Below are 26,637 nucleotides of genomic sequence, written 5' to 3'. Positions count from 1 at the left end.
AGATTTGTCTCTCATCAATAACAGATGTCCCTGTCAGTGGCAGCAGAGCAGGACCAGGTCCCTCTGACAGAGCAAGCCATTGAGAGCCAATGTGTGTTTGTACAAGAGGAGCACCACGGGCAGTGAGGGTCAGCAGCCTGGGAAAGACTCTTTGGAGACAGAAGCAGCCTTCTGATTTTCCCAAATTACCCTGTGATGGGAAGTGTCAGCCCAGACCTGGGGAAAATGGGGAGCACTGAGTGTGTGTGAGGACAGATTTAAATCCCACAGCAGGACTGAGCGTGTGGAACCACATCAGCCACACAGGAAAAACTCCATTTATAATCAGAAAGTACAAAACAGCAACATCAGAAGTCACAGGTCATGGTCAAGGTACAGAACAGGGACCCACAGCACACACACACTGAGCAAACTTGTCCAGGGAATAAAACAGCCACCTTCAAACACTGACACGAGGAAGGCAACAGTCCAACTCAGTATCAGCACAGCCTGTGGCAACACATCAATCCCAGCTTGGAGGGGCCCAAAACACCAAGAGGGACTTGGCTTGGATCTCCCAAGGTGTTCTGTGGTCTCAAACCCATGCACTGGGAAGCTGGAGCTAATGCAGGAGGGCTCTGCACTCCTTGATGCCTCTGGGATCACGTTTGGTTTGGATGAAGGAATGATGCTTTGCCACTCAGCACACAGCAGCACATGAGGAGCACTCCATTTCCCCCAGTCTCTTAATCAGCATGCTTTCAAATTAAAAAATTGCAATTAATAGGAGGTGGGCCCGGGCTGGGGACACAAACACGCCCCAGTTTTGGCACTGAAGCCTGAGTCCTGCTCTGCCAGCCCTGCTCCAGCTGGGCTGTGTTCAGTGTGCTGACACCTCATGGCCAAGCCACAAACTCCGATAAGACACCGTTTCCCAGGACATCACCCACACGTCCTCCATCTGCTCCAAGGCATGAAACCAGGCTCGTTTATCGACAAGCCTGTCATGAGCAGAACTGAACACACCGACAACAGGAAAGAAAACCAGTCCAGAAAGGCTTGGAGCTCTTGGATCACAAACAGCTGGGCGCACCCGGGGCTGTTATCCGGAGCTGTGGTGGTCTGGGTGTCCCTGGTGCTGGAGGATGGCTCCAACACACTTTTCCAACGCGTGCTGAGCCATGCATGGCAAACACTGCGCTCTCAGGCCTGGCAGGAGCTGCGTGTCGGGGTTACCCTGCTCTCCCCTCCTCCTTGGGGGTCTCCCAGGGGTGGATCAGCTCCTTTGCAGAGTCCTTCCGAGCCCAGCGCTGCCTGTCCTCTCCGTGCCCGGAGCCCCCGGGGCAGGCTGGGCTCTCCGAAGGCGCGGCCGTTCTGACTTGGAAGAAGCTGTGATGGGAAACAGAAACTCATCACACACGCAGCGCTTTTTGATGTGCTCCGAGGCGGCGAGCGAGCTCGGCTTTGAGATTTCCACCGTTGCAGCCCCAAATCCCAAAGCAAAACTGCCGGGCATGAGCCCACGGAGAGGGAGGACGAAGGGAATGCCTGCTGCCGCTCCTTTGAAGCTGCAAGGCCGTGTGACAGAGCTCCGGAGCGCGGAGCCAGGTAGAGCAGGAGCCCTCAGGTTTGCGCTTTGGAATTTATAATGTGGACTCATCCACTCGGCCAGCAGCAGAGGTGGGTTAAACGAGATCAGGGACATGCTGTTCCTGGTGAGGGACATGGCCAAGGTTTGGTTCCTGCAGGGACAGCCCTTCCAGGCAAAAATTCCCCATCTCTGCCCTGGAACAACAAACACTTAGCGACTCTCGCTCAAGATTTCCCCTCCCTTGTCACTTCTGGTTCTCCTCTGACTTGAAATCACTAAACCAAACCTGAGACAGTGCTCAAGAACACTGAGGTTTTCCAAATTCGGGGATTAAAAGCAAAACCTGGGGTTTTGCACCCTGAACAGGAGGTGTGAAAGTAGCAGAGGCACGGGCCAGCACGGGCTCCTGGCCTGTTCCCATCGGAGAACTGCAGGAATGGAGACAGGGAAGAGCCCGGGGTTCGGGGCAAGTGTGGCAAAGGTGACTGCCAGACAGGTTCTCAGGGACCTCTCCCTCTGGCTAATCCCAAACCGACCCGGCCCCGGAGCTGAGCCCTCTCCGGTGCGTGTCCGTGTGTCCGTGCGGTGCTCACCTGCTGACCGTCCTGCTGTCCGGCCGCAGCCGCCGCTCCCGCCCGCCCAGCGGCTGCACCTTGCCGTGGGGCACGGCCGGGCACCGGGCCGCCAGCGTGGCCAGGCTGCCCGAGCTCCAGCAGCCGCTGCGGAGGAAGCGGGCCCAGGCCCGGGCGGATCTCCTGCCGCCGGACGGGAAAGGGCCGGGCCCGCACGGCCGGGGCCCCGCGGTGCTGCCCAGGGCCAGGCGGGTGGGTGAGGGGCAGGCGGGGCCCTGGGGCAGGGCCGGCGGCCCGGGGCACACGGGAGGCAGGGCCTGCGGAGCGGCTGCAGGCGATGCCGGGGTGCTGGGGCCAGCGTGGGCAGGCGGGTGGCCTGGCTGTGGGGAGGAAAAGGAGAGAGGCTCGGTCAGGTCTGGGGGAGACGCCCAGGGCTCCCCAGGCTTCTTCAGGAGGACAATCCCTGTGGCAGGCACATTTGTCTCTCTCTCAGGATTTTTCATAGAGGTGCACAGAGAGGAAGAAAAAGAAAACAATTTCTATTTCTGCTCCTTGTTTTTCCCCATGTGGAATGTGTTTGGAGAATTGTTTACCTGGGGTGTTTGCTTGGTTGGATTCTGGTGAGGATTGTTTGAGCCTGGTGGCCAATCCAAGCCACCTGTGGCTGGACTCTCAGAGAGGTGCACGAGTTGTGGCTGAGTTAGATATGGGAGTTAGAACAAGTAGGTTTGTAGTTTTAGTATCTCCCTTTATATAGTATATTAATGTATTATAGCATGGTTATAATAAATAAATCATTCAGCCTTCTGAACTGGAGTTGGACATAATTTCTTCCCACCGGCTTCGCCTGCATTTTACAATAAAATCCTTTACTTCTTTGGTGCTGCCAGGAGAGAAGGGCTCAGCTGGGAGGCAGCTCCAGCCACCCCAGCCGAGCCTGTGCTGGTGTCCCCCTCTCCTGCAGCTCTGTCCCCTTCCCTGCCCTCCCCCTGCCAGAGCACCGAGGTGTCACAACTTGCCTGCGGGGTCACTGCTGCCACAGCCCCAGCGGGTGCTGACAGATCCAGCCCCACACCCGCGGGATGCTGGAGGAGACACCAGCTTGCCTCATTCCTCACAACGATTAGCTGCAGGCGTGGAGGAGGCTGTCATCCCGGGAATGTGATCTTGGTTATGAACAGCACAACCATGTCACACCCACGGCACCAGCCGGGGCCGGGGGCAGACCCCGAGCCCCAGCCCTGGTGGCTCCTACACCAGTCCCATCTCATGCTGGAACCCCAGTGTCCCTGGCTGCGGCTGGGGAGGCTCCAGCACAGCTCAGCCAGCCCTCAGGGCAAGCCCAAGCACAGACGGGACAGGACAAGGACAGCACACGCTGCATGCCAGGTCCCCTCCCATTTCTCAAGGACTTAGTCCCAGCAAAATGAAACACAGCTCAAGTGTCCAAGGAGAGGAGCTGAGAGCAGAGGCACACACAGGACATGTACACACACATGCAGAGATGGCACAGAGAAGGATGAACACACTGAGACACGACAGAGAAGGATGAACTCGGTTCTTTTTCTGTTTTCTACATTTATTTTTATTAGACAGATGAATGCAGGGAAGCCATGGCCAAAAGAAATTAAACAACACATGGAAACAAACAATTTCTTGGCTGGCACAAAGTGGAGTTCAGCTTGTACCAGGCAACTTTCCTCTTTGGGGACCAAGCAGCAGAGGATGAGGAGCAGAAGGCCGGGCTGTGACAGCTCCATCAGCCTGTGGCAGGACAAAGACAGCTCCTGCCTGGGTGTGAAGGATGGCTGCTTGATCCACAAGCAAAAACTGGTGTTCCACAAGCACTAACTGGTGTTCCACACACAATAACTGGTTTTCCACACACAGTGACTGGTGTTCCACACCCAATAACTGGTGTTCCACACACAGTAACTGGTGTTCCACAAGCACTAACTGGTGTTCCACACACAATAACTGGTTTTCCACACACAGTGACTGGTGTTCCACACACAGTAACTGGTGTTTCACACAGTAACTGGTGTTCCACAAGCACTAACTGGTGTTCCACACACAATAACTGGTTTTCCACACACAGTGACTGGTGTTCCACACACAGTAACTGGTGTTTCACACAGTAACTGGTGTTCCACACCCAATAACTGGTGTTTCACACACAGTAACTGGTGTTCCACCCAATAACTGGTGTTTCACACACAGTAACTGGTGTTCCACCCAATAACTGGTGTTCCACACACAGTAACTGGTGTTCCACCCAATAACTGGTGTTTCACACAGTAACTGGTGTTCCACACCCAATAACTGATGTTCCACACGCAATAACTGGTGTTTCACACACAGTAACTGGTGTTCCACCCAATAACTGGTGTTCCACACACAGTGACTGGTGTTCCACACACAGTGACTGGTGTTCCACAAGCACAATAACTGGTGTTCCACACACAGTGACTCCCAAGCACGCAGCACAAACCATGGCAAGGGAGCAGCAATGCCAAGCAGAGATGATAAAAAATCAGAGAAAGGAATGGATGCAGAGAACGTTAACAAGCAAAGCAGCAGACAAAATAGAAGTAGAATCAGAGGGACTGACGGGAACACACAGATTTGTTATTTATTATTTATACCCTGACTTGATCTTCCACATGTTACTACATACTGGCAATCCCAACATGCTCAGTGCTCCATGTTACACAAACTCTGCAGAGACTGTAGAGTTCATCACAGCCAAGTGGCTTTGGGCCAACCCTGCCAGCTTCTGGAGAGCCTTCCAGTGCTCTGATGTCCAAGTAGGCTGAGGGTACTCAGCACCTGATGTAACAAAGCCTTGGGGTTTAAATTCCAAAGAAGGCAGCCTGAGCCTGCTCCCCTGTCCAGCAGTGCAGAATGTGCCTGTGCTTCCAGCAGGAGAGCAGAGACTGAGCACAGCCATCAGAGGGAAGGTCTGGGGTGACTCAGCTGGAATTCCTCTGAGGAGGTTTATCACTGGTGGGGTAAGGAAGGGCAGGACAATCTCCCTGGCTCAGCCACAAGTGGAGGAGAGGAGTGACACCACATCAGAGTGTCCAGCCCTGATCCTGCCTGGGGAGGGCCAGAGTCACTGTGGGAGCTGTTGGGGACACAGTGACATCATGACTGTCCCCTGTTCACAGGGAGCTGCCCTGCAAGGACCCCAGGGCTCCAGGGGCCTGCATGCACCCCGTTGTCCGAGGGCTCCCACCCCCTGCCAGCTCTCTCCAGAAGCTGCCCCGTCCCTGGGAGTGTCCAAGGCCAGGCTGGATGGGAGCCCTGGGACAGTGGAAGGTGTCCCTGCCCATGGCAGAGGGTGGAATGAGATGAGCTTTAAGATCCCTTCCAATCCAAACCATTCTGGGATTCTGTGAGCTCCCATTTTCTGTAAAATCCTATCAGTATTGAAAAGGGATGAACAATGTGAACTGGAGAGAGGCAACTTCCCAGACCTCAGTGCTTCCACCCAGTTCCTTTGCTTCCCCAAAATTTTTAACAAACAAGGAAGCTTTTCTGCCCCTTCAATTCCCTTTACTGGCCTTTGCAGGAATCTTCACACTTCTGGCCACACCATTGGCCTGGTCCAGACATGCTGGGCTTTTCCAGCAAGGCCCAGAATCTCCCTGAGCTCTTCTAGCACTAATGTGGTATTTTAGCTTGCCTTATTCTACAGAGCAAAAGAGAGAGAGCAAATGAAAAAGAAAATACTGCTTAAAGTTGAAATCTGCTCTTAACACCTCTACCCTGTTCTCCCTTGCCTCTGGGCTACAAGCCAGTGACAACTGCAGCTACCTCCTGTTGGATTGTTAACAACAGAAAATAGAAGAGCAGGAAAAAGACAAGACAAGAGGTGGGAAGGATTGGATAAAATCTCTCCTGGCCTCGTGCAGGCTCTGGCAAGGGGCAGCTCTCTGCACCTGCACACCCAGCTCGCAGCACAGGAGTCACGGGGAGAGCAGAGCAGAGCTTCCTGCTGATCATCTCCAGCGTGCCAGGGGACGTGGGAGCGTCATTCAAATTCGGAAGGTCAGCTAAACCTTCAGAAATGCTCCTGCTGCTGTTCCCACAAGCAGCTCTTCTGCCTGTGGTGCTGCCTGGAGATGCAGGACTCTTGGAGTGGGGGGTGTGCTCCTCTCAGGGGGTACCAGATGCACCCCCTGGGAGGGTGCAGAGCCCCCCGAGGGGATGGAGGCCAGCAGGGACGCTGCGGGCTGGGTCACTCGCCCTGCTCCCCGCGGGCTCATCCCCCTCGGCGCCCTGGAAGGAGGGTCTGAACCCGCAGCACTGGGGCACAGCTCTGCCCTGCCCTGTGCCACCCCACTCCTGGAGCAGCAGGGCCGGGCAGCCGGGCTCTGCAGCCTCCCGGGGCCGTGGGGGCAGCAGAAGGCATCTCCCCTCCCAGGAGTGCGGGTGCTGCGCCCCGAGCCTGGCACAGCAGCAGCCCCTGCCCCCGGGAAGGGACATCTGCTCTCCAGAAGCCACGGCAACGTGCGGGAAGCCGGCGGAGCGCAGAGCCGGCCTGGCAAACCTAAAGCAGCACTGACACCTTCAGGAAGGGGAGACGAAGCTCAACACCAGCCTCGCCTTGTCTTTTCCCCGCGGGGCTCAGAGCCTACTTGGGAGGAGCTTCCTTCTGGAGCTGGTTCCTGCGATCCAGCTTGCTCATGACCTGCGTGATGTCCACGGTGTTGGCGGCTTCTCTGGCTTTGGCCTCTTCCTCCTGCTGCCTCAGGATGATGGGGCTGGGGCTGGAGCGCAGGTGGCGGCGTCCGAACAAACCCGTGCTGGGCAGAGAGAGGGGAAGGAGAGGGGTTAGTGAGGAGAAGGGCACCAAAACCTCCCTCCTGGGGAGCAAAGTGACCCAGGAGGACAAGCTCGGACACAGAGATGGCCAAAGGAGTGCAAAATTATTTAAACAGCACTGGATGAGTGTCACCCTGATTTTTTAAGATTTTCTAAAGCCTTCCGAGTTCACATTCTTGTAGCAAAATTTCTCACACAACTTTCTGTAAATAACTTATTGTTTTGCATTCCTTCATAGAGGAGGAGAAATTTGATGGACTGGTAGTTTGTCCAGTGTTGTTAGAAAAGTAGCACTTTCACCCTCCAATCCACTGTCACCTTTAGAAAACTATAAATGTTAGAGTCAGAAATAAACGACCCCTTTTTACCTTCTCAAGAGCAGAGGCGCGCGTCGTGTTTTCTCGTGTCCTATAGTAACAGGTGAGTCAGTGTCAGGACTGCTAAAAGTGTCAAAGTCCTGACACTGAGGGACTCCAGGGCACACCCACATCACTCCTTTGTTGTGTTTGCACATAACTCACACTCAGTGTGAAGCCAAACAACTCCCATCCGTGGAGTTTTTTTTCTCTGGTGCCCTCAGGAAGATCAAGGCAGGGACCAGTGTGGCTGTTCCTGGTGTCTGTGATGCCCCCCAAAAAACACCTACTACCTGCTTCAGCAAAGCCACTTCCCCTGCAGCGGGAACAGGTGCCAACCCACCTCTGGATGGGTTAACCAGCTCCAGGTTAATGGGTGCTGAGGGCTGGGGGATCCAGAACGAGCACTGACAAACACGAAGGCAGGATCACCGGGAGCAGCCAGCATCTGCCCGTGACCTGGGGACGTGTGGCTCAGGGAACAACCAGCCAAACCCCAGGCCAGGCAGCAGCAGGGCTTCTCCCACTGACTGGAAACAGCTTTTAGATGAAACAACAGTGTGAAAGTCCATGATTCCTCTTTCTTGCCTGCTAGGTTGATGAGTGGAACAGAGAAGGAAACACCACGCAGTCCGGCACTGAACGCTCAGCTTTAGGAGCAGCTGCAGCTCAAATGGCCTGAATTTGCTGTATAACCTTCATCTTGCTGGGAAAAAGCCATTTCCAAAGCCATCCACCTTGTGCCAGCTGTCACTCACAAGGTGCTGCTTGTTCCCAAATGCCTGTCACCTTCCCTGACACCAGGGGTGAGCTTTGTCCAGGCAGAGATGGGCAGATCCCGTGGATTATCCCACACCTTGGCTCTGTCTCTGCTCTGGCAGCCAGTGTTTCATGGGCAGGAGTCTTCCCATGCCCAGGACACCAGAGCTCTCTCCTTCCAGGAAAGGGGCCATGAATTAATTCAACAATCCCAGCCCTTCTCAGCAGACCCAGCAGAGAAGGCAGCTGAGCAATGAGCAGCTCCATTCCTGTTCACAAGCCTTTTCCAAAGGGCTCATGAATAAAAAGCACCATCAGTCTCAAAGCAAAGCATCTTCTCAGTGCAAAATTTTATTTAATTAAGAAGACCTCTAAATCATAGTAATTTTGCTGCAACTTGGGCTTTTTCTACCCTTGCTACAACAAGAAAAACAAACCCCACAATTACAGCCAGTTTCACTTGCCTTTTTTTGACACCCTCTTGTGGCACAACAGCCTTGGCCAGCATTTCCTTGTATATTGGAGACTTTAAATAGCGGCCATAGGAGTCCTACTAGGAGAAAAAAAGAGAAACTGGTAGTTATGGGCTGCAAACACCCTTATTAAAATCACCACCAAATACAGCTGCTCAGGAGCCAGGGAGGCTGGGAACTGGATAATCTCCCCCAGCAGCTCAAGGGACTTTGCATCTTTCAGGCAAATGTAGCTATTTAAACCAATATCCTTTCATCTCGCTGTAAAATTCCCAGGATTTTCCATCTCACAGTAAAGCTTCACAGGTAAGACCCAGATCAAAAGATCTGAATGAAGCTTAGCCTGGGCCAGCAGGGTCTCAGAGTCACAGCAAGGTGAGGAGCTTGTATTCCAGGAGCCAAACTTTTCATCAGTGGGTGAAAATCAGTCCAGTTCTGCTGCTTTCAGTGCATGAGCTGGTGCCCAAGCTGGAACTGAAACGCAGGAATTGCCACCTGACCCCCACCCCCTTGGGGACAAGGCTGAGAGGGAAGGAGCAGCAGCAAAATACAAATGCCTGAAGCAGCACTTGCTTCACTCAGCAAATTTGAGGGATTTTCAAACAAAGGCCCCTTGAAAGGGACAGCTGATAGCACACAAAGGCACTGAAAGGCCCAGAGGGCTGGAATCCCCCTCAGGCTCTAGCAGCAAATAACAAACCTTTTTCATCAGCATGTAAATGTGGGTCTGAGCAGCATCTAGAACATAACGATGAGGGTGCTCCAGGCCTTTGACTGTGATGCCCATTGTTTTGCCGTCGATGTTAATCCAGCGCCTTGCTCCTGGAGCCAGGAAGAGCCTGCAGGAGAAGGAATCAACATTGCCATTAGCAGCTGGAGAATTCACAGATTCCTGTCTATGCATGACAGGAAAAGTCCCTTCAGCTCCCCGCTGCAATTTGCCGTCCTGATCTTGGGCAATCAATGTCCTCTTCATCAGAGACGTGCACTCACTTCCTCTTGCACATAATATAAGCCAAATTTTAGCTCACTGGAAGCAAAAAGCCTCTCCCCACTTTGCTTGTGGCAGCTTCAAGAACTTTGCTATTCCACACCGATATTTAAATTACATCCTAAGACTGAAATGTAACAGAGAGGAAAAGTAAATATATATTAAAAAACCCCACTTCTATTGTCATCTCCAAAAGCTCCTTTCCTATGTGGGGGCAAAAGACAGCCACATCTGATAACAGCCTACACATAAAAATCTTAGGAACAAATCACTTGGAGAATGAGAACCTGTGGAAGGTGATGGGACTCATGCACGAAGAGTTAAAGAGTTGAAAATTTCCACACTCACTTGTAGATTTCTTCTGCTTTTTCTTTGACCTTGGATTGGTCTCCATACTTGAGATCCTCACAGGCTTCCCAGAAACCCAGATTCTCTCCTGCATGACAAGGACACAATCGGCAGAGAGTGAGACTGAGGAAAACACAATCCCATGTATTAACTCCTGGATTCGTTTGGCACAATTTGCTGGCCCCAAACCAGTCCCTTCAATTGACTGAAAGTCACTCTCAGTGACTGAAAGAGGAAAACAGCTTTCCCCTGTTCTCTGCCCACTGACACCTCTAAGAACTTGTGAGCTCAGCCAGTTCCAGCTTCTCTGGGAGCAGTCAGAGAATCATGGAATGCTCTGGGGTGGAAGGGACCTGAAAGTCCATCTCAGTCCCACGGGCAGGGACACCTTCCACTGTCCCAGGCTGCTCCAAGCCCTGTCTGACCTGACCTTGGACACCTCCAGGGGACCAGGAGCAGCCACAGCTTCTCTGGGCACCATCAGAAGGAAGAATTCCTCCCTGAAATGTAATGTGAGCGCTCCCAGGCAATCCCCGCGGCGGGGCCACGCCGGGCTGTACCGTTTGTCCCGTGCCACTAGATGGTACCGCCTGCCCTGGCTGCACAGCCCGCAGCAGCCTGTGCCATGTCACCTCAGCCTGGGGACAAGGCACGGGGACACTGCCCACCCACCGCTGAACTCCTTCTTCAGGAAGATCTGGAAGTTCTGGCGGCCTTTGGGGTCGCGGATCAGCTCGCTGAAGTTGAAGGCCCATCGCTCCACGCGCATCCTGGTGGGCACCTCCACCCTGCGCGGGGAGAACACAAACAGCACGGCTGCTTTCTCTGATTAGCAGATTAATTAAAACCAAAATGCCCTTTGCTGCAATGCCAAGGGACTGCTCAGCATTCTCGTGTTTTCCAGAGTGGTGTAATGAGCTCCTGAAGTCAAGCCACTAAGTAAGTTGTAATTAAACAACTCGGGCCGCAGCGGGATGAGGATTTAACTGGGATTTACGTGGCTCTCACAGTGACAGCCCAGCCTTGCCCTGGGGTTTGACTCAGTCCCACCCTGGAGGAGGCACTGCTTGCTGCCCAGAGCTTTGCTTCTCATAAAAGCACTCAGTGCAGGCATCCCCTGGGGATGTCTAATGGGATACAATCCGTGCAGGATTGCTGCTCTCAGAGCCACTGCGATGTTGGATGCTCCAAGCCCCGAGATGCCATCGTGTAATTAGCAAACCCTACTTGGGCTTACCCAAAGGGAAAACCAAGGGAGGCCTCAGAGAAGGGATGGACCACCAGCGTGTGCCTCCAACCCAAAGCCTCTCCCAAGGAAGCAGCTTTTGAGGGGTGAGCAAAGGGCCAGGGGAGCAGCTGAACCCTGAGCTGGTCCTGTTCCATTCCAGTGCTGGTTAAGGAGGGCTTCACCCATCCCAGGGAGGATCAGACCCACTCAGCAGGGGCTGAGTGCACACTCCCACCATCAGCTCAGCAATTTCTGTGATGTTAAGGAAGGCTCCACTTGAAGAAGGCAGTGCTGAAAGCTCAGCATGGAGTATTCCCAATTGCAAAATAAGTTTGAAAGGGAACACGTCTCTGCTTATGAGCAGAGATCAGATACCTCAACAAAAATCAGTGGTTCCCTTTCCTGATTTCTATCAGTATAAAGGTCACTGTAAACCACAAGTTGTCCAAACAGCAGAAATACATACAGCTTTGCATTGAGATCCCAAAACTCAGGGTCATCTGATATCCAAGGGTTGCTGGGGAGACATCCAGACAGGATGGGATCATTGGAGAGGAACTGCTCAGAGTACTTCACAACTCTGCAACAAATCCAAAATCAAAATATGAATTTGGAAGCCAGAATTACAGCCAGTCCCATTATAGCCAAATATCAGACTACAGATATCCTCAGAGGTGCAGGACACTCTGCACAGGGATCTGGAATGTGGCCCCTGCCTTCCTAGAAAAATCGATTCATTAGCTCAGTTAATCTTTTCCATTTCCCAGCAGAAGTCTCCTGGTTGTCTTCCAAAGCAGTGAATTTGTCAATTCAAATACAGGGAGATACAAGACTCTCTTCCATCAGCTCCTTCTGCCTTTTCATTTTAAGGAAGAGAGATTCAGGACTCTAAGGAGAGTTTCTGTCTCCTGTTCTCAGCTGGCCAGGGCCTGATCCTGCACTGCTCTGGGAAGAAAGTGTCAGGGAAAGGAACACCAGGGCTGTGTTCACCCAGGTGGGTGCTCTGCAGCCTTCCCACGGGCCATGGGAGAACTTGGGGAGCTCTGGGAAAGTGAGGGAATGCTGAGGGCTCATCCCAACTTCTCCTTTTCTCCATCACCTACCACAGGGCTCATTCCTCTGCGAGTGGCTCTGAGGGCTTGGCACAAAGCAGAGCTGTCTGTCTCCCATCAGGAACCAGACAAACACTTCTCCTACCTTCTAACTTGGCCAGACTTCTAATTACAATTGATTTCACTAATGTCCCGGAATTTTAGCTCCCGCCTCCCTTTTTCATTCTTGAAAAAAAAAAAAAAATCCTCTGGTTTCTGCATTTAAAATTCCTTCCAGGCCAAAGTGCTTTCATGTGCCCAGAGCTGGGAGGGCACTGTCCAGGAGCCCGTTGCTAACAGGCTCCTTGGCACACATCCTGCAGTTATACAATGCTCCTGCACAGAGCAAACCACAGGGCTGGCACACAGCTGCTCCATCCTACCTTCCCACTGGGAATGCCAAGGCATCCAGCACCTGCATCAGGCACTCCAGCCCATGATCAAGCAAATCTAAACCTGTCAGCTCAGGCAGCACTGCTGTGTGGTCTTGAAGTGCTTTGCAGCTTCTCCCAAATCACTGCAATGCTCTGAAGCATGCACACTGCCCAGTTGCTGCTCATATCCTCATTAACAGTAATTTGATTTGGACCCAGCCCTGCAGCTGACACTTTGGAGTTCCAAAATTCCTGAGATTTTTGATCTAGGTGATAAGCATCATCCCACCAGAACTAATGAGAGAAAAGCCCCATTGCCAAACAGTTAAGCACCACAAAATTCCTGGAAAGCAGCCAGGTGTCCCCTGCTCCAGCTCAGTTTGGAGAATTGAGGCAGCAGAGTTTTAACTGAGCTGGAAGTCAGTGACAGACAAAGTGAGCAGAGCTGCTGGTGCCCTGCAAGTTGTAGCTCTCAGAAGACTCTCTCTTCCACCCATTCCATTCATCCAAGATTGTCTTCTCCAGAGAACTGGCCTGAGCACCTTGTTTATGTCAGATTGATAGGAATCCCTGGTGGCAATGGCAGTGCAAACCAGGCAGGTGCTCTGGGCTGCACCTCAAGGTGCCTGGTCAGCACAGGAGGTTCCTCTGGCACACACACCAATGCCTAATGCCAGGGCTGGAGGCTTCATCAAGAATCTGATCAGGAAACACTCCCACTGGGCAGGGGAATTGCTAATTAATTGCTTGGATGTTCATGGGGAGGCTCTTTCCCTCTGCAGTACAGAATAACCAGTATTACACAACCAGAGGTGAGCACCACCATGGGGCAGGGACACTCGTGGGGGTGAATCCAGCCCAGGGTGGGGACCAGTGACAGGAGGCTCAGTCTGTCCTGCTGGTTGCTCCTCCTGAAGGACAGACACACTGCTGGATCCTCTCCTGGCTGCAGGGCTGTGCCCAGGCATCACAGCTGAGCAGAGCAGCGTCAGCATCTCCTGATTTCAGTGGGATTCTCAGCCCAGAGGTTGGTGCTGCTCTGCAGCAAAGCTCCCAGAGAGCCTCTTCATCCTGCCTGGGACTCTGATCCCTCCTCAGCCTGGTGCCTCCTGGCCCAGACAGCACTGGGCCACCACAGGGTGGCTGAGTCACCAGCTGCCAGAGCAGACAGCTTCATCAGCTCATTAGGAAGACTAATTAATGTGTGGACAGAAGGAAATCAGGACTTACCCTCCAAGAGAGACAGAAGATTTCACTCTGGTCTTCAGGATGGCCTGCTGATAGTACATGATCTGAGGGGATCAGACATGGCCATGGTTAGGAGCATGGAGGTTTGAAGATAAGGCCTATCTAAACCTCAAACAGGTTCTCTCCCAGGTAGTGGGGCTAATTACAGCAGGGACTGCTTCTTCCCTAATTACTGGATGTCCAAGGAACCAGAGGATCCCTGAATTGTCTCAGTAAAATGTCTGTTTTCACTGAGCTTACTGCAAACATCAGAAACGCACTTTGCAATGTGCAAGTAATTAAAAAGCACTCCCCATGTTATATAGAAATTGAATAATAGCTACCATCCTCAGCACCTACAAATGCTCTGGATGATTTAGCATGTAATTATCATTGATTCTTGGCTGTCTCTGTGCTGGCGCCACTGTGATTTCCCCACCACTAATTTTGATCTATTGGATTTCAGCCCTGGTGTCTGTCCTTGCCTGAGCCTTCCCGTCACTGGGAGAGCTGCAGTGGGAGGGAATGTCCTGAAATTACATTGATAAAAGCTCCATGAGGCGGGGATTCTGCTTTTCAAAGAGCCCATCCCCAGCACAGAGGGCTTTGAGCCACACTGGTGTAAGCAACTCATACAGGATGAACACTGAGAAGTGAGGGAAGCACCACTTACCTCTCTCCTATAGAATTCCATAGTATTTTTCTGTAAAATATTTTAAAAAGAATCATTAAATTGGGATGGGTGGTCACACTTGGTTTTTGGGTTTGGTTTTTTTTTTTTTTTTTTGAGACACCGTTGCAGGGCTGCCGTTGAGCAGCGCTCTCCAATTAATTCTGATTACAATTAAAATCAAAACACAGCAGCTGAGCTAATCAGGGTATCATCAAAGCTAAGAGCATCCCCACACGGTAAATTGTCCCATTAGCTGTATTTACTGTTTAGCACTGCTTCTCCCATCACAGGCTGCCTGTATGCCTTCAATTAAGGGGTTATTCTAATGGAGCTAAAATAGATTCATTTACGAGACACAGATTAGATCATTCATATTAGCTAAAGGAGACAGGAACCAACACATTGCAAAATATAAACACCACAATTAAAAGCCTCAGAAGCAGTATCTGCTGTGCAAAGGGTGTTTACGTTGTGATTTGAATAACTCAGACTATGTTACATGTCATCCACAAATGAGCAGGCAATCGAAGGCAAGAAATTAACTGCAGGGTGTTTATTCACACAGCTTCCTTTGAAGCACAGTTACTTTGTGTGGAATAAACTGCAGAAGGGAGAAGAACAACAGGCTAAGTTCTGGGATGCTCCCAGCAAGCCTTTAAAGGCTCAGGCAGGGTTTCAGCTGCTCAGCTCCTGTTTCAGTCAAGACCCACATCCCAAAATTATTCTATCAAACAAGCCCTGTGGAAGGTGGGGGTCTGCAGAGTGCCTTGGTGAAGGGCAGTTTGTGAGGGATGAGGGATGAAGATTCTGGTCCTGAATGCCACAGGCAGCTGTGCTGTACCCTCACCTCCCCAGAGACCCTGCACCCCAAACTGCCCCTATTTTGGGAAAGGCAAGATGCTCTGCCAGGGCTGCTTTGTGGGGACACTGATCTGCTTTTGCACTTTAACCATCGTCAGCAGTCCTGCTCAGGAGGGAGAAACTCTTCTCCACAAGGCAGAAAAACACCCCCCTTTTGCTGACACTCGGTTCTGAGAGGCCCACTCACCATTTCAGCAGCAGGAGCCAGAAATGCAGCAGATGAGCCCAATCCCCACAGCAGCACCACAGAGCCAGCCCTGACCCTGACCCTGCCTGGCCAGTGGGGCACCAAAAAACATCCTCACAGTGGTGTTGTGAGGGGAGGAAGCTTTTCCTGCTGGGAATACCATGAACAGCTCTGAGTGGGCAGCACAGACCAGCTCAGCAGGGACAAACAGGGCAGCAAAAACCAGAGTGATGCTGTGCTGGCCCCCTGTGTGACATCAAGGGAGAGAAAAAGCTCTAGGACAGCAGGATCCTTGCTCACAGGGCTGTACAACCTCCATGCTGATTCACAAGCTCCTGGGACACCCTTACAAATGATGGAGGAGCTGAGGAACAGCTTTTCAGCCTTCTCTGCTCTCAGCTGCATCCCTGATTCCAGGCCACCTTCCATACAGACACCACTTCCTCCCCTCATTTCTACAGAGTCATTGTTTCAGACAGACTGCAGAAATGGAAGGGAAAAATCACCTGCTTGCACAGAGAAATTGAGTGTGTTTTCTGTCCTAAAGTGTCCTGTTCAGAGCCCTGTGTTTCTGCTCCAGGCCAGCTGCCTCCTGCACAACAGGAGTTCACTGTCTCCTGGGGAATCTGAGACACAAACCAGGCCTCAGCAGATTTACAAGTGCCAGCTGAAGGGTTCCATTTGATGGAACTCGTGGCTAGAGCATTGATTTCAACACGTTAAAATAATTTTTAAAAACCTATTTTCTTCCACATTTTTTCTCAGCTGGGGCCTCAGACAGGCCTGGTGCAGTGGGGAAGGAGAAGTGGGTGCTGGCACAGTGGCTTGAAGGCAGCTCACGTGGCAGGAAAGTGGTGTTATCTTCTAGAGGGGTCTGGGAGGCTGGCAGCACACCACACACACACGAGACAAACAGCTGTGGGAAAGAGAAAGAGAACACAGTGAGCTAAATGTTACACAGAGACAGAAAGGGATCAATTAAAGTACCACCACAACAGAAAAATTATATGTGGGTGAAGAAAAATCAGCAAACAAGGGAAGTTTTTTTTTTTTTTAAGTGCCCCACATAGCAAGGATCCCCTCCTGCCACAGTCGGTGTGGAGGTCAGCGTGCTGGGGAAACAAGGGGGGCTTTGCTGGGGTGCTCCAGGTGGGGAGGGGATTTGCCAAGGCTCCCCAGAAAAGGGGCTGAGCATCTCTGAGCAGTGGCACAAACTGAGCTGCAGCCAGATCCCAGGGGAGCCACTGCTGAACAGCCTGGGAAGCTGCAGGTGCTGGCTGTGCTCAGCCCCTTCCAGCTCTCAAATCAGCAGGAACTGGGAGGAATCTCAGCTATTTCACCCCAGAGCTGCTCATAATTTCATTTCCCTTTCTCCCACAGTGCCCCCAGTTCCCAGCTGAGCGCTGCTACAAGTGGCCCTGAGCGCTCTCCATGTCCCACTGAGCGCTGCCAGCTGTGCCCGCCCTGCCTCACCCCACTACTGACTGCAGCAGGGCCAAAGTGCCCTGCACCACCCACCCACTCTGCCTCATTTGGGAGGAAATCACATTTGGAACAAAAGAGTGGTTTCTCATAATGAGATTAATTTTGCAATGCCCTTAACGAGTGCCTTATTGCAATTACTGCGGATCAGCTCCCCAGCCCTGCGGCCTTCAGATCAACAGGGCAATTACTGAAAGGCCTCAGTCTGTCTCAAGTGAGTGCCACGAGCTGTTCCACATCCTCTGACACCCCCGGGACACCCCGTGGCACTGGGACACCCTGCGTGGCCTGCTCACACCCCGTGCCACCAGCTCTGTGCTCCCCTGGCACTGCAGAGCCCAGCTGGGAGCCAGCCAGGACCTGCTCCAGAGCCCTGAATGGAGCTGATCCACGTGGCTGAGGCCACCAGCTCCTACAAGAGCTGGGATATCTGCTCATTCCCAGCTACCTGTTTGCTCCTCTGAGCAAACTGAGACTTCCTGACCACACTGGGGAGATGATGGTCATGCTGTTTTTGCCTGCCTGGCCACTGTTCCCTGTTTACAGAGCTCATAAACACCTGGAAACAGCTTTGGGTGGATGCCTGGAAGGAGCTGGGAGTGAAGAAGGTTGTGCAGAGCTTGTCTGGGACCAGGACACTGCAGTTCCACCCTCACTGCCCCGAGTGCTCCATGCACAGAGCTTGGCAGGCTGAGGCTGATCCCCGGAATCCTGTGCAGGGAATTGGCCACCGAGCACAGGGCAGAGCCAGCCCAGCCTCCCTCCAGAGCTCTGGGCAAGGAAGATCTCCCTCTCCAACCCTGCAAAGTGCACCCCAGCTGCCTCTGCACACCCCAACACCCCTGCTCAGTGCACCCCTGCTCCCTGCACTCAGCCAGCTGAGAGCCTGCAGAGGCAAATCCTGACTCTGGGATTAGATCATCCCAGCACTCATCTCCAGGGTGCTGGTGCCTCCAGCCCTGCAGCTGGAATTCAGCCCAGTCCATGCCCCCAGTTTTGTTCAAATGGCCATTTTCCCTCTGTCTTGTTTTTCTGACCCTGTGCTTTCCAGACTCGTGATGATGCAGCAGAGCTTCATCAGGCAAACTGGCAGGGACTTATGAAATTAAAGGCCAGCAATGACTCGTTGATCTGTGGCTGATTTGCTGCACACAACCAACCAGGGCACTTCATTCAGCAGCCCCTGAATCCAGCACAGAGATTTCTGGGGGAGCTAAAGCTCATTCAGAAAGACTCTAGTTCCACGAGGCAGAGGCTGTGCAGGTACCTGCAGACACTCCCTGGTCATTCTCAGGTGTGAGCCTGAGAGGCAGGCAACAAAAGGCTAAAGCATCCCTTAATTAGCTGTTTAATGGGTGCCTACTTCTGCCTGACTCCTCCTGCCCTAACTCATTGTGACCACGAGGTTTGCCCATGGATCAGTAATAAAAGTCCTTCAAAGGAGTGTGAGCACCTGTTTATCCCCAGAGGACTCTACCAGTGAGGGAGGGAGCAGCCCACCAAAGAGTCTGAGCAAGAGGAGAGATGGTCATGCTACTGTCAGCTTCAAAGAAATCAGAAAATCATTATTCCTTTCTCAACTGCCAAGATAAAAAAAAAAACTCTAATTTGGCCAACAAAGTGAAGGTAGATTGAGCAGGAACACAAATCAGAGCTTTGGCCCATTCTTTCTGCTCACCAAAGGCTGCTGAGCCACAGGTGTTGCTGAGAGCAGCCTGCAGAGGACAAAAATAAAGCTGCTAGTCCAAAAGGGGCTCCATCAGGGCTCCTGGCTGTCTCATGTATTCTCAATCACTCTTTCAAAAGCTAAAGGAGGAGCAAGGAGAATCTTCCCTCTTCAGCTCAGCCTCCAGAGGGGAGCAGCTTAAAGGAGAAGGGCAGGGAAGTCACCCCAAAGCTGGTGTCCTTTGGCTTCTGCCCTCCTTGGATGGGGGGAGCTGTCTCTTATGGCCAGGGTGGAAGTGGGCAGAGATCCCTCAGCTCCCTCCCCCTGTGCTACCAGGCAGCTGGAAGATGGATAGAGCTCTTCAAACCGTTTGCAAACCTAAAATCCCTTCCATGTCAGCTGTAAAACTGTGGGCGAGAAGTTGGCTTTCTCCTCTTTCTATCCCTCTCCCTTTCCACTACTTCTTTACTCTTAAAAAAGGGGAGGAAAAAAAAAAAAAAAAAAAAAAAAGCTTGTCAGCAGCTGCTACTTACAGCAAGGAAAAAAAATAAAATACACCCCAACCCTACACTTTGCTCCTTTTCAGTCTCTATAGCAACAGAACACAGCTGGCCAAAGCAATTATCCTGCCTCTGGCTGCTGAAATGTTTAAAGGCTGCTGCAAGAATGGGAAGTTGTGGGAATACTGAGTGTGAGGGCAGAAACATTTGCATTGAATTGCTGAGAGATGTTTTGACTTTGCTCCCAAATGAACACTGTTAAGGGCACAAAGACAGGAGCATCTCAGAGGGGTGATGGAGAAAGGGAACAGCAGCTCCAGCTCCTCATCCACTGACTGGATCTGTGTGATTTCACACCAGTTCACCCAGTTACAGCCCTCATGGTCTCAGCTCATTGATTCTGTTTCTTTATGGTCTACAATATGCATTTTTGGCAACATTTTCTGTCTCCTATCCAGCCACCACATCAACTTCTTCATCTTCTTAGCACACATTAATTACCCTCTGGGAGGTATTCTGTAATTTTATTTTAAACCTGGATCTTTGCACTGACCCTTCACACCCCACAAAGTTCATCCAGCACTAATACAAAGGAGCACCTGGAGACAGAGGATTCCTTACTTCAGTTTCACCAGCAAAGAAAACATGTCCTGCAGCCAAGCACTCACACTGACTGGTGTGGCAAGAAAGCTGACAAAGTCTTTTCAAGCCAGAAGAAGCTGCCAAAGCCTATTTTGAGGGCCTCACCTCCCGGGTGAGAGAGCCTCAACCTCTGGCCTGTTCAGCTGTTAGAGCTGAGCTGACACACTCAGCCTGCAGTGCCCAAATAATGGCAACCCCAGGGACATTTTCTGGGTCCTCCCAGGCAAATTAATTAGGTGTGTAAATAAAAACCAACCCTGTCTCACCTGGTTTACCTTATTTTCATTGGGATCTGTGACACGGTCTAATCCATACTCGAGGACATTCAGCATGCCCGGCTGTGGTGAACAGGAAACAACAAAGTAACTCATTTTGGTTATAACTCATTTGGTTTAAAGGCTGTGCATCACACAAATGCAGGAGGAGACCCCCAGGCCTCCACTGCCAGCAGCTCTCAGCCAGCAGTGCCTTGGGAACGCCCAGATTTGGGAATGCCCCTCTTGAAGCTGCAGCTGGACCTCTGTCCCTTGCAGCTTTGAGAACAACCAAGGAAAGGTGGTGGGGACTCAGGGCAGGTCTGGGCTCCCCCTTCCCTGGCACTCAGCCCAGAGGTCGTGCCCTTTCCACATGGGAGCTTGTCCCAGGTGGCTGCAGGGAGGGCACCACCAAGTCACTCAAGTCACCCTGTCACCCTCTACTCACAGGAGTTCTGTTCACAAGCCAGTAGGCTCTCTCCTGGCAGTCCAGGGCGTACCTGTCCTCCTTCTTCCGCTCCTTCCCTGCCCTGCAAAGCCAAGAACAGGGGAATTCGGGAATTTTGCCCTCCTAAAATCAGTGGGATGAGAAGCAGGGCACACCTCCAGCCTCCCGTGCCCCCTGGGTCCCGGCCTGAGTGCGCCGTCGCTGCTCCGATGCCACCCCTGACCACATCCTGTCCTGGCTAATTCTGGCTGCACATCATGTTCACATGGCCACACATGACTCTGGCTTTTGAGAAATCATCATCTTCCTGAGCTGAGCTGGGGTCAGACACATCCCCTTCTGATCAGGCACACTGGCAGCTCTCTGCTGACTTGCCCTCAGCCCTGCTGCTTCACCTTTACCCCTGTCCCAAGTCCCCGGGCAGAACCAAGGACTGCCACCCAGAGATACATCCTGGACATGTCTCATCCCTGTCTCTCAGTAAAGCAGAGGCATTTCTCAGAGAAACTGCTTGGAAATGGTTCTGAGGAGGGTTCCCAGGCACTAAAACCCAAATCACCTCCACAATTAAACAGAAGAGGCACTAGCATGGTTTGGGCTCGGACCAACTAATTCTTTCCCAGAAAAGTCCTGAGCACAATTTGGGACTTAGCATGGGGAAGGGAACATTCCCAACAGGCTGTTTGCATGTGGCCTCCCTGCTGTGGTTAGCAGGGTGGGTGCTGTGCACCAGTCTGCCCCAGCAGCACCATCAAACAGCCTCAGACGAGTTTAATCTACTGGTTCAGACACAGGCTGGGTATCTAACTTTGAAACTGCATTTGGCATCTCTTAGCCCAAGTCTGACCTCAATTTACAAGAACAACAGTCTCATGTTTAATGAGACAGTTATCTGATGAGCTGTACCCCGAGCATTTGGCTGCCATCCCAGGGAACACAGAGGCTGCTGAGAGCAAAGGCACTGCCTGCCCTGCCAGGAGGTAAAGGAAGGTGAGAGGAGTGCAGTAGGAAAGATCTCCAAAGGAGTATTCCCGTCTCATGTTCACCAAGTTTCCTGGGAATTTGAAGGTTTCAGTTCCTAAAATCAAGTCATTTTAGCTGGGTACCTAAGGATGCACTTCAGTTTTCTCCAGAAGTTCCTGCTGGGAACATTTACTGCTTCCTGATTCACTCCACTCAGCTGAGAGATGTGCCAGAATCTCCTGACCCAGAGCAGCAACAGGCCTGAAGTCCAGGGCCTGACCCACAAACACCCATGGAGAACACTGAGCTAAATGAAGTTGTTTCTAATCAGGGCTTGCAGCATCAGAACCCAGCTTCTGCACAGAACCACATCAAGTGCAAAACCTAAACCTCCCCTCCAAGCCATTTTAAAGCCATTTTGGTGTTTTCAACGTGTGATTGAACTGTGCACTAAGACAGCCAAGCTCTGCTCCTCACACCCTCCCCAGTGATGCAAACAAGGGGAATGCAAGTCAACTCACTTATACTGCTCCTTGGCCTGCATAATCACAAAATCCCACTTGTAGTTTATTTTTTGATTGAGCATGTTGTAATGTTCCTGGAATAAAAATTAAAAAGCAGTCAGTGTGAAAATTCTGACCAGGGCACTCCCATGCTGGGGTTTTCTTGACTCTCCATAGTTCAGCGAGGCCAGGCTGGCGACTGAGCCAAGAAATCTGGATTGTTCTGCACGTAATTACAAGAATTGCAACAGTTCAAAAATACCATTGCAAGGAGAGCAATTACCCCTGCTGAAATTATAATTGACTTCACAGTAGTTTTCTGTACTGGTCGTTTTTTTCACTTGCAAAATGTTGGCTTTTGATACAGCTGGAGTAACACCTCATGCAACTGAAGAGGTGATTTTTTACTGTGCCCCACTCATTAGCAACAAAGGCCTTAAGTTGTAGCAAATGAGGGTCTTGTAATGGAACAAGTGCAGTGTCTCCTCACCTTTTCATATTCTTCCAAAATCCCTTTCCTTTTAATGTTCTTCTTTGCTAGATAAATTGCTGTGGAGGTAGAAGCAAATTAGCAGTCAGTTATACCTAGACCAACAAGTCCAAGAATAATTATAAATTTACCCACATTACAAACACTGGAGCTTTTGTCTGCTACAATATCTTCCCAAGCACGAGCTCCAAGCTCACAAAAGCTCAGTGAAGAAGAAAGGACTTGGTGCTTTTGGGATGTCACTGATGCCCAGGCAGAACAGGCAGCGTGTGCCTTCTGCCAGCAGCCACCTTTCCCCGGGGAACTCAGCCAGGCTTCCACAGCTCAAGGGACACTGGACCAAACCTTCCAGCTGCTGAGGCTCCTCAGAGTTTGACCTCCAAGTTTTCTGAAGCACAGGCCATTGTTTTTTGCTCAAGTTCTAATAAAAACATTCCAATCCAAACCAGGAGATCTACAGCATAATGGAGATAAAAGTCACAGAGGACAACCCTGGCATAGACAAATCAGTGAACTGCACAGCTCATAGGAGCAAGCCCAGCTGATCAGCCCAAGATTCATGATCAGCTCTACAATAAAAAGCATCATAAAGGCAATGTCTTGGTTTGAAACAAGAGATTTCTGTGGAAAAAAAAAACCATCAGGAGATACTGGAAGTTACTGTGCTTTCTACAAAGAAAGAACCATCTCTGAATGCAGGGCTTGATCCAAATCTACAGGAAGACAGCCTTGGGCTCAGATCCAGGAACACACTTAACTACTCAGGGAAATCTAATCTTGTGTTAAAGTCTTCCCTCCCAACAAGGTAATTCAGATGTGTTCCTGTGAGATGGATCTTAGTGGAACATAAGAGCTTAAGCACTTTCTCTCACCAAGGCCACCACAAGATAAGATAGTCACACCCTCAATTCACCATTACTGAGAATTATTCACAAAATAGCACGAAAAAAAAAATGCCAGGGCTGGTCATTGAGAGTGGAGACGCAGCACAAGAACATGAAGAGCAGGTGTGGAGCAGGACAGTGTGATAAACCCAGAGCCCTGGGCACCCCTGGACTGTGACAAACCCACAGCCCTGGGCACCCCTGGACTGTGACAAACCCACAGCCCTGGACTGGGGTGACAAACCCACAGCCCTGGACTCTGTGACAAACCCAGAGCCCTGGGCACCCCTGGACTGTGACAAACCCACAGCCCTGGACTGGGGTGACAAACCCACAGCCCTGGACTCTGTGACAAACCCACAGCCCTGGGCACCCCTGGACTGTGACAAACCCACAGCCCTGGACACCCCTGGACTGTGACAAACCCACAGCCCTGGACACCCCTGGACTGTGACAAACCCACAGCCCTGGACACCCCTGGACTGTGACAAACCCACAGCCCTGGGCACCCCTGGACTGTGACAAACCCACAGCCCTGGACACCCCTGGACTGTGACAAACCCACAGCCCTGGACACCCCTGGACTGTGACAAACCCAGAGCCCTGGGCACCCCTGGACTGTGACAAACCCACAGCCCTGGACACCCCTGGACTGTGACAAACCCACAGCCCTGGGCACCCCTGGACTGTGACAAACCCACAGCCCTGGGCACCCCTGGACTGTGACAAACCCAGAGCCCTGGGCACCCCTGGACTGTGACAAACCCACAGCCCTGGACACCCCTGGACTGTGACAAACCCACAGCCCTGGACACCCCTGGACTGTGACAAACCCACAGCCCTGGACACCCCTGGACTGTGACAAACCCACAGCCCTGGACACCCCTGGACTGTGACAAACCCAGAGCCCTGGGCACGTGCAGTGCCACCACTCACCATAGTCTGTGTCATCAGCAGCCCAGCCCTGCACTGGCCAGAAATAGGGGGTCTGCAAGGAAAGGAGCCTCCTGTTAGTGCACACAGGCCCTGAACTCGTGGACTCCTCTTTCCAAGTACCAGGAATATCCTGATTTCCCACAGCAGTGGAAACAGTCCAGCCACGAACCTCAATACCATCCCATTATTACTGTGCTTTTTGTATATTCATTATTCAGTGCCCCCACATCATTCTACGTCCAACCAGCAATTCCATTTGCTACTTTAAGACCTGGAAGGGAACACTCTCTGGAGGAAAGCACAGCTATTTTTAAGTTGAACAAGTACACTAATTTCACTGAAGAAACTATCACAGTTTCCCTGTAAACTGCAATCTCAGTCTTCTCTGTGCAGACTTCTCTGAGTCTTCTCCTTCCTCCTGCACAGCTACACAGCTCCTGGGAACTGCCCCAGCTGCCTGTTTTTAATAAAAACTAGTGCTGAACTCCCTCTCAACAGCTTAGAGGAGCTGCAACTCACTTGAAACCTGTAGAGGCTGCCGTCTGCCTTCAGGGTGAGGTTCTTTGGCTCCTGAAGAGGGTAGATATACCCATATTTGACAAACAGGTCTCCCAGGTGGAGTGCCTCTGAAAATGGAGAATGCAGATGTTTTCATTGCACAGAAACACTTCACTGGAATTAAAATCACAGATTCTGAGTGAGCTCCTATGCAGGGGAGAATTCAACTAGAAGGTTTTGCTGCTTGAGATGTTGGTTTTATGACTGAAAGCTGAGAAAGCTTCAATTTTCACATTTTTACCCACCTTCTGCAGTGATCTGCAAGCGCTGAAGGATCCACTGCATGATATCATTACCTGCAAAGCAAAGCAAAGGTGAGGCACTGAAATCAGGAGTGTGCCCAAACCCACGGGGAGGGGGGAAAGGAGATTCTCCAGTCCTCAACCCTCACTGTGCTCTGGATCCCACAGCCCCCTTTTTCTGCAAACGTGCTTTCAAATGCAAGGAGGCACAGGTAAAATGCACTGCTGGGCTCCCACTGGCCATGCTGGCACCCCCCAGGGCATCCAGCCCCGGGAGAGGGAGCCTGAGGCAAGCAGTGACCTTGGGATGGCACAGAGAGAGAGTGTGCACCAGCTCACATGGCCTGAGCAGCATCCCAACCCTCATCAGTGGCTTAGAAAGGGCTTAAGGATGCAACAGCTTTCTCACCAGGGAGGGGGAGGTTCTGCTCCACCCTGCCTGGAAAGCTTCACTGCAAAGAAACTCCAGGTTCACAGAGCACAGTCCTGTCTCAGTTTTGTAGGAGACCAGTGACTGATCCTCTAAGAGTCCTTTAATGGGCAGAAGGGATGTCCAAATCTCAGATCCAAGCTGCAGTGCTCACAGGATTTATCAAATTCACATGTTTTTATCTCTCCCAGTTCTTTTGCTGGACTGTGAGCAGTTGTACCCAACATAGGCAGCATAAACCTCCAGCAGTTTTAGTTGTACATTCTGGGGGGCAAATTTCATGAACCTCCTTCCATTTAAAGAGGGCAAAAAATGCCCTTGTTCCCTGATCAGTTACTGGCTTTTCCTCCAAACCTCCCCTAGGACTGCAGACTGAGGTGTTGACCTTTCTTGACATTGCAGTGATGACTTAACTTTCTAATAGGGGCTCAGAGCTCTTATCCTACTGCCTGCTTCCTGAAATAGATGAAATTAAAGGATTATCTCATCACTCATTTCTAGACAGCTCCCTCTGTAAGCACTTTCCCCCAAAGGTGCACATTTAACATTGAGGTTTATTTGTGAGCCATTTTACTGACTTTCACTGAATTTAACTAGTTAGCTTCCTGTACAGGCAGAGCCAGGCTCTCCCCAATGGATCTGTGTCCCCTGCTCCAATATCTTCACCACACCCTCATCAAAATCAATCTCTTTTGCAACACCCAGAAGCCAATCAGTATCCATGCAGCACTAAAAATATCATTTTAGAGAGGGATGACCAGCACATAGGGGGAGTGGAAGTCACTTGCCTCTCAGAGGTGACTGGACTAGAATTTATGACTTGTGCAAGAGGGAACTTGGAACAATTCTAGTTAAGGAAGCAGAGTAAAACAGACAGCACGTAATGAGGACGAGTGCCAAGGCATCAGACACCCGTGGACTTTTAGGAAGTGGGATTTTACGTTGGGCAGACATCAAGAGAAGTTCTCATTCCCCTGCACTTCATCTGTGCGAGACGTCATCCTCAGCACAGGGAATCTCCTCTTTGTGCTGCCTTAACTATTCCCTGACAGCTCTGGGAGGCAAGGCTCTGGGAAGCTCCTTTGTACAGGCAAAGCCT

At 51.5% G+C, this 26,637-nt stretch overlaps 2 protein-coding genes and 1 long non-coding RNA gene across 5 annotated transcripts in view; 1 reads left to right on the top strand and 2 right to left on the bottom strand.

Annotated features, from left to right (window-relative positions):
• Nucleotides 1-276: 276 nt before the first annotated feature.
• LOC128797579 (regulator of G-protein signaling 9-like) lies at nt 277-4,645 on the bottom strand. Its single transcript, XM_053960289.1, has 2 exons — nt 2,164-4,645; nt 277-1,368 (listed from the first exon to the last, which is right to left on the bottom strand). Exons 1-2 carry the CDS (start codon nt 2,643-2,645, stop codon nt 1,212-1,214), a joined length of 639 nt encoding a protein of 212 aa, XP_053816264.1. The 5' UTR covers nt 2,646-4,645; the 3' UTR covers nt 277-1,211.
• Nucleotides 4,646-4,749: 104 nt separating this feature from the next.
• The window catches only part of RGS9 (regulator of G protein signaling 9), a 28,804-nt gene continuing 6,916 nt past the window's right edge, over nt 4,750-26,637 (bottom strand). The window contains exons 3-18 of one of the 3 annotated variants that reach the window (XR_008434182.1): nt 25,112-25,162; nt 24,828-24,934; nt 24,309-24,360; nt 22,489-22,547; nt 22,017-22,093; nt 20,533-20,614; nt 20,106-20,168; nt 14,493-14,522; nt 13,823-13,884; nt 11,594-11,707; nt 10,572-10,687; nt 9,900-9,987; nt 9,261-9,399; nt 8,552-8,637; nt 5,939-6,953; nt 4,750-5,730 (exon numbers count right to left, since the gene is read on the bottom strand). Coding sequence is in view for 2 of the 3 variants with exons in the window: in XM_053960287.1 (XP_053816262.1) it covers nt 6,782-6,953; nt 8,552-8,637; nt 9,261-9,399; nt 9,900-9,987; nt 10,572-10,687; nt 11,594-11,707; nt 13,823-13,884; nt 14,493-14,522; nt 20,106-20,168; nt 20,533-20,614; nt 22,017-22,093; nt 22,489-22,547; nt 24,309-24,360; nt 24,828-24,934; nt 25,112-25,162 (1,298 nt within the window). In the remaining variant the exon portion in view is untranslated. Of the gene's footprint in view, nt 6,954-8,551; nt 8,641-9,260; nt 9,400-9,899; nt 9,988-10,571; nt 10,688-11,593; nt 11,708-13,822; nt 13,885-14,492; nt 14,523-20,105; nt 20,169-20,532; nt 20,615-22,016; nt 22,094-22,488; nt 22,548-24,308; nt 24,361-24,827; nt 24,935-25,111; nt 25,163-26,637 lie in introns of those variants that run through there. The other 2 variants (XM_053960287.1, XM_053960288.1) reach the window with 2 other exon arrangements.
• LOC128797580 (uncharacterized) lies at nt 5,080-8,433 on the top strand. Its single transcript, XR_008434183.1, has 3 exons — nt 5,080-5,153; nt 5,942-6,195; nt 7,924-8,433. It is a non-coding gene; the product is annotated as an uncharacterized LOC128797580 (long non-coding RNA).

The sequence above is a fragment of the Vidua chalybeata genome, chromosome 19 (assembly GCF_026979565.1).
Source record: "Vidua chalybeata isolate OUT-0048 chromosome 19, bVidCha1 merged haplotype, whole genome shotgun sequence".
NCBI lineage: Eukaryota > Metazoa > Chordata > Aves > Passeriformes > Viduidae > Vidua > Vidua chalybeata.
Note: the sequence above shows the minus strand (reverse complement) of the source record. Positions and strands in the feature narration are given on the sequence as shown.

Bases quoted from the DNA above. Each gene is read 5' to 3' on its own strand.
- LOC128797579 (XM_053960289.1), bottom strand. From the start codon at position 2,645: ATGAAAAATCCTGAGAGAGAGACAAATGTGCCTGCCACAGGGATTGTC. The intron at 1,369-2,163 runs GTGAGCACCGCA...TTCCCATCACAG, and splicing joins GACAGCAGGACGGTCAGCAG to CTTCTTCCAAGTCAGAACGG.